Genomic DNA, 6,816 nt, shown 5'->3' on the forward strand with positions numbered 1-6,816 from the left:
CCATCTGGTGATGTCCATGTGTAGAGTCTTCTCTTGTGTTGTTGAAAGAGGGTGTTTGCTATGACCAGTGCATTCTCTTGGCAAAACTGTTAGCCTTTGACCTGCTTCGTTTTATACTCCAAGGCCAAATTTGCTTGTTACTCCAGGTATCTTTTGACTTCCTACTTTTGCATTCTAGTCCCTTATAATGAAAAGGACATCTTTTTTGGGCATTAGTTCTAGAAAGTCTTGTAGGTCTTCATAGAGCTGTTCAACTAGCTTCTTCAGCATTACTGGTTGGAGTATAGACTTGGATTACTGTGATATTGAATGGTTTGCCTTGGAAATGAACAGAGATCATTCTGTCATTTTTGAGATTGCATCCAAGTACTGCATTTCAGACTCTTTTGTTGACTATGGTGGCCACTCCATTTCTTCTAAGGGATTCTTGCCCACAGTAGTAGATACAATGGTCACCTGAGTTAAATTCACCCATTCCAGTCCATTTTAGTTCACTGATTCCTGAAATGTTGATGTTCACTCTTGCCATCTCTTGCTTGACCACTTCCAATTTACCTTGATTCACTAGGAGTCGGACACAACTGAGCGACTTCACTTTCACTTTTCACTTTCATGCATTGGAGAAGGAAATGGCAACCCACTCCAGTGTTCTTGCCTGGAGAATCCCAGGGATGGGGGAGCCTGGTGGGCTGCCGTCTGTGGGGTCGCACAGAGTCGGACACGACTGAAGCGACTTAGCAGCAGCAGCAGCAGCATGGACCTAACATTCCAGGTTCCTATGCAATATTGCTCTTGACAGCATCAGACTTTATTTCCATCACCAGTCACATCCACAGCTGGGTGTTGCTTTTGCTTTGGCTCCATCCCTTCATTCTTTCTGGAGTTATTTCTCCACTGATCTCCAGTAGCATATTGGGCACCTACCGACCTGGGGAGTTCATCTTTCAGTGTCCTATCTTTTTGCCTTTTCATGCTATTCATGGGGTTATCCTGGCAAGAATACTGAAGTAACTTTTTTTGGTGGGATCGTACATTCTCTTGTCGATGGTTGTTCAGCAGCGAGTTGTAATTTTGGAGCTCTTGCAGGAGATGAGTGCACGTCTGTCTACTCCACCATCTTGGAGTCATCCCACCACTAACGGTTAAGAAAACACAAATCAAAGTACAATGAAATACACTTTACATTCATTAGGATAGCTGCTATCAGGAAAGCAGTATTAAGAAATGGAGAAGATAACTGAATGTCCAACAAAAGGGAACTGATTATATTAACTATAGTAGTATTAGGATATCCAACTAGTCCATTCTAAAGGAGATCAGGCCAGGGTGTTCTCTGGAAGGAATGATGCTAAAAATGAAACTCCAATACTTTGGCCACCTCATGAGAAGAGTTGACTCATTGGAAAAGACTCTGATGCTGGGAGGGATTGGGGGCAGGAGGAAAAGGGGACAACAGAGGATAAGATGGCTGGATGGCATCACCGGCCCGATGGATGTGAGTTTGGTTGAACTCCGGGAGTTGGTGATAGACAGGGAGGCCTGGCGTGCTGCGATTCATGGGTTCGCAAAAAGTCGGACACGACTGAGCGACTGAACTGAACTGATACTTCTATAATAAAATGCAATATGTCATTAATAATTGTATTTATAAAGAATGACTTAAAAATGTTCAAATGATCCTGCTTTTGGAAGGAAAAAGAACAGATATACACATAACGTTATAGGTTATCTCCAGGTGGTACAAGCATTAATGAATTTTTGTTTTGTTTTTCTCATCCATATTTTCTCAATCTATAATATACATATATGTATAATCACATATAGTAAGTTGGTGATGAGAAAAAAAAGTAATTTTTAAAGAACTTTAACTTCCCACAAGTTCAGCGGCAGGTCCTCCTTCTCTAGTAAAATTTGTTCAGGTCCTTACCCACTTCTCCCTTTCATTTCTCATGCATGTGCGCTCGTTGTTTACAGCCTTGATCATGGGTAGGCGGGGGGTCGTGGGTACTTTTGCAGCCATTCTTGAGTTTTACAGTGAGAACATAAGTTCTCTAACCAAAGTTTGTATTTTGTCTAATTTTTCATCAAGGTGGATCTAACCGAAGAGAGAGGGGTGCTCCACCCCTGCCTCCCATCCCGAGGTGATCCTTGCCTGCTCTTCTACACTCAAGCCCCAGAGCTCCTTCTGTCGTTGCTGTCCAAGTCGCACACCCTCCTCCTCTGTCCTCCCTTGTTCCCTTCATAATGGCAATAGGGAAGAAGGGAGGTGATGTGGGAATATGTGTGTGTAGGGTGCGTACGCAGTAAAGGTATGCACCTCGCTTTTTATATTGTGTATAGCCTTAAAGCTATTGCTTGCTTCAGCTACAGCCTGTTGGCTGCTTTGGGGATCAACAGGCTTTTGTGACAAGTAGGCAGCGATGAAATTGTGTCCCAGCTTTCAACCAACCAAATTCAAACATTCACTGCTTTTTTGCTACAAACCACAATATAAAGGTCCCTGAGAGTTGTTTGTTTCCATGCCTTTTTTTTTTTTTTTTCATGTTTGGCCTCCTGTCTGTTTCCATGAACCACAGACCACCTAAACAAGTTGCTCACATAAAATATTTGCAGTTACAAGATGTCCAATCTTGGGTGGTCTGAGGTAAGCCCTGGGACAGAGCTATTCAATAGAAATATAATGTGAACCAGGTATACAATTTTAAAATTTCTAGTAGCAACATAAAACAGGAAAATAGGTGAAATTAATTTTAATATATTTTATTTAACCCTAATATCCAAAATATCATTTCAACTTGCAGTCAGTATAACAATTTTAATGAGATATTTTATATATATATATATTTTTGGTACTAAGTCTTCAAACTCCAGTGTGTACTTTACACTTGAAACACATCTCCATTTGGACGTGTCACATTTCAAGTGCTCAGTAGCCACACATGGTTGGTGGCTACCATGTTGGACAGTGCAGATCTATAAGACAGAGCCTAGTGCAGACACCTCTTGTTTCAGAAACAGAAAAGGCCAGATGAGCTATAGCAATTCAAGAGGTAGCTAAAAATAAAGTTAGGACCCTTGTTTGGCAAATAGTTTTCCTTAGATTTTGCTCCCTTATTTTCCCTCTTCCCTTGAAATCTGTATACAAGTGTTGCGTCACAGTACCAAGGTCAGAAACTGATCTACTAGGGTTTACAGTCATGTGGAATAAAGCCATTGAAAAGAAACTGAAAGCCAGTCGGGGCTCTCTAGCTGAGAACCAGCTTCCTTGAGCTCACCTGTTGGTTGGCCTCCTGCCTTATGCATTTCAAGTGGCTTCACGCCTCTCCAGCCCAGCTTGTTCCTTAGGGCAGGAGGCTCATAGGCTCCATAGTTGTGGGGGAAAGTCAGGGAAAGGTAGCAAATCAGAAATGTGGAAGAAGGGAACAGATTTTAATTGATGGGCAAAACTCTAAAATTCGAAATCTGATGCTTATGGCGTTGAGAGAAAGAGATTGCTGCTGGAAATTGGAGGGAACTTGTTTTGAATCTATCTGGGAGAATCATTTGCCTTGGATCTACGCAAATAAAGCTCCCCCAGAGGACCATAGGGATGAGCCAGCCTTGCCTTTTTTGTATGATTTTGTTTACAAAACTTTACTGGGACTTTTAAATCTAGCTATAGACTTGGAAAAAATTATTTCCATTTAGATGTTTTATATAGTTGATTATGTTTAAAATTACCATTACTTATTTTTTAAAAGTTCACAGCTATATATGTATATGTATATCTACCTAAACTTTGTATCATGGTTTCAGTGTATTCATGTATTCCTGGGAGATGCTAACAAGAAATCAATCCAAAGAAAAATTTGAAAGAAGCATTCATATTTATAGAATAATTGTTTCATTTTTATAAAATCAAAAGAACTTAGAATTCTAATAAATGGGATGTCTAATAAATTATGAAGTTGCCCATTTGAGTATATTGTATTTTTATAACTTTCCTTGCCAAAGTCTTGGGCTTATTAATACATTAGAAAACTTGGGTTTTTCCCCAGTTCTCTACCATTCTGTTTGTCTTTCATACATTCACTTGGGGCCCTTTACCTAAAGAAAATCAAGGAATAACAAAAATCAAGCTGTAACAAACTTGGTATTTTCAGAAAAAAGCTTTTAATCTCTAATATTTTGATAATATGGCATCATTTTATTTTGAATTATTTGATCAGATATCAATAGTTAGTAAAAATCCCTATGATAAGAGCATGTTGACCCACTTCAGAAAAGATGGAGTTGAACTCTCCCAGCAAATATGGCAGAGAAAAGTCTGACTCCAAAAAAATGGGTCTGAATTTTGTAAGGGGTAGTAAGAATAGCCAATTTCTTTATATATTCCAACTTTGCAGGTACCATCCTAAAGTTTGAAACAGGGTCACAGCTCAGAGTTGCTATTTATCCAGGATAGAGATGTTTTAAAATGTATTTTTAAGTGAATATTCCATTAATACATGTACACCCTTTCTTTGAAATTTAGAAACCTAATTGTGTCCAAAACTTTGAACAAATTCTATGCTAAAATCTTTAACTATAGCAGATAACAGAAATTAATACATCCTTCCCTGAAACCAGAGCTTACATATGTTTTTCCCCATAAAATTTCCAGATAAATGTATTCAAGATGCAATACAGTATTTTAACATTTACATGTCATTTATATGAAAATGTATTACAGTATTAAAATTCAGTGTTCGGTATTTATTTCAGTATGCATTTTATTTAGTAAAAACCAAGAAAAATGTTTAATCCAATGGTGCCTTACTTGGTGATTTGAGAGAAATTGACTTTTTATGTCTAAGTAGCAGATTATTTGCATATTTGTAAAAACTGTTAGGCCTTTATATTTTAACTTGTAATACCAATTTTGTTATTTTAGTAGCAGAAATGTGATGACTGTTAAATAGTGCCCAAAATTTTCTGGCATGATGAAATTAATTTCTCCCTATTTATAATGAGGGACTGTAAAGAAGAAATGTTTTTCATACCACTGCACTGTGTAAACGTGCACATCCTGATACCTGTGTCATCAGGACAGCTTACCTGGTGGGGTAGGACCTACCCTCCATACCCGCGTCTTTGTAAACTAGCCAGACAATAAATAAAAGCAGAATGGTCAGACTGTCATCTGGTGGGTTTTATTTTAAGTACTGTCTATGTAAATATAAGTGAGAAAACAAGTGTCTGATTTCTGCTTTATACTCTGGTACAGACAGACAATAAAAGAAGAAGAAGGTCCATAGAGTAAGTAAATACTTAGTGCGATCCACTTTTAATCTCCTTGTATTTCCTGAGAACTTGCCTCTTAGTCAAAATTTGTTGTCTCTTTACCTGAGGCAAATGCCTCTACTCTGAGGTAAATGATGGGTGGTGGAAGGAATGGAAGATGTAATTACAAAGATTATCACTGACACTGATAAATAAGGAAAGGCCAGTGGAAATTTAGGAGGCCCAATAGAGTGGTGGTTTGTCTGTTTTTTGTTTGTTTTTGGACAGTTACACTATTTCTTAGGGGAAAAAAAGAAGCAAGATTTGCAAACTGAATTTAAGTAGTCATAAAAACTGAGTTTCTGAGTTTATAGCTTCAATAAATTGAGTACTAAGCTCTACTATAGTAACCTTTCTTTCTGGACACAGGTATTTTCCTTTAAAAACACCATTGATCATTCCCATTATGATCTCAGACACCATAACTTAAGTGCTTGAGGTGGAAAAAGCACAGAGAAAAGCTTTATATGTCTTTGACTTTTAAAATCTCTCTTCAATCTCCAGGTGGTATAGCTTCCAGTCTTCAGGTTAGGGCGTGTGTTAGTCACGCAGTCATATCCGACTCTTTGCGATCTCATGTACTGTACGGGCTCCTCTGTCCATGGAATTCTCCAGGCAAGAATACTGGAGTGGGTTGCCATTTCCTCCTCCAGAGGATCTTCCCAACCCAGGGATCGAATCCGAGTCCCCTTCATTGCAGGTGGATTCTTTACCATCTGAGCCACTAGGGAAGCCCCCAGGTTAGTGTAGCTTCCTTTAATCTTGGTAATCTTGACACTGAAGCATGACTGACATTGACCTTTGCTCCATTCCTCTTTAGGATGCTACTGGAGGGCAGGCAGAACCACAAGATTTAATTTCCCCCACCTGGCTTCCTAGAGAGGAATTAATTGTAATCATCTCTATTTCTTTTCTAACTGTTCTATCTTTTATTGACTTTCCAACCTCACTCTTCTCCTACAACTATTCCTAAAAAGCAGTTAATTCACTTACAGAATTCCTCATGGTTCAAAAGTATCCAGAAGTGAATTCAGGTATATCAGAATTCCATGTTAGGGACACATGCATCAGAGGAGGTGTCATGCATCTGCAGTTCCTAAATGGGTCTTGCTATTCCTTGTCTCCATGACTGCAATGTCCTTTCTTCTCTTTGTCTAACTTACTCCTCAGTTTTCAAAATCTCATCTTTTCCTGACTGCTGGAATATATTTTTCAGGGACTTACTTTATCCCCCCTCAGCATTACTGAGACTTGTTCATGCTACTTGCTGTCCACAGCTATTCGGTAGTCCACGCTATGATTATATCACATTTTGTTTATTTCACTGTTAATGGAAATTTCAGCTTGTTTTTGTCTTTTTATTTATTACAAATAATACTGTTATAAACTGTATTCTCATCTCCTGGTGTACATGTGCAAGAATTTTGCTAGTGTCCATAAGTGTGTAGGAATAGAATTGACTGGTCAGTTTTAATAGGTGATGCACTGATTTCTGCTGTGCTGCACTGCATGCCA

General features: G+C 38.7%; 1 protein-coding gene across 1 annotated transcript in view; it reads left to right on the plus strand.

Annotated features, from left to right (window-relative positions):
- The window catches only part of WIPF1 (WAS/WASL interacting protein family, member 1), an 82,291-nt gene extending 77,131 nt beyond the window's left edge, over positions 1-5,160 (plus strand). Inside the window, exon 9 of the mRNA XM_010859820.1 lies at positions 2,090-5,160. Coding sequence (XP_010858122.1) covers positions 2,090-2,145 — 56 coding nt within the window. The 3' untranslated portion in view covers positions 2,146-5,160. The remainder of the gene's footprint in view (positions 1-2,089) is intronic.
- Positions 5,161-6,816: the final 1,656 nt, after the last annotated feature.

The sequence above is a fragment of the Bison bison genome, unplaced genomic scaffold (assembly GCF_000754665.1).
Source record: "Bison bison bison isolate TAMUID 2011002044 unplaced genomic scaffold, Bison_UMD1.0 scf7180017864460, whole genome shotgun sequence".
Classification (NCBI taxonomy): domain Eukaryota; kingdom Metazoa; phylum Chordata; class Mammalia; order Artiodactyla; family Bovidae; genus Bison; species Bison bison.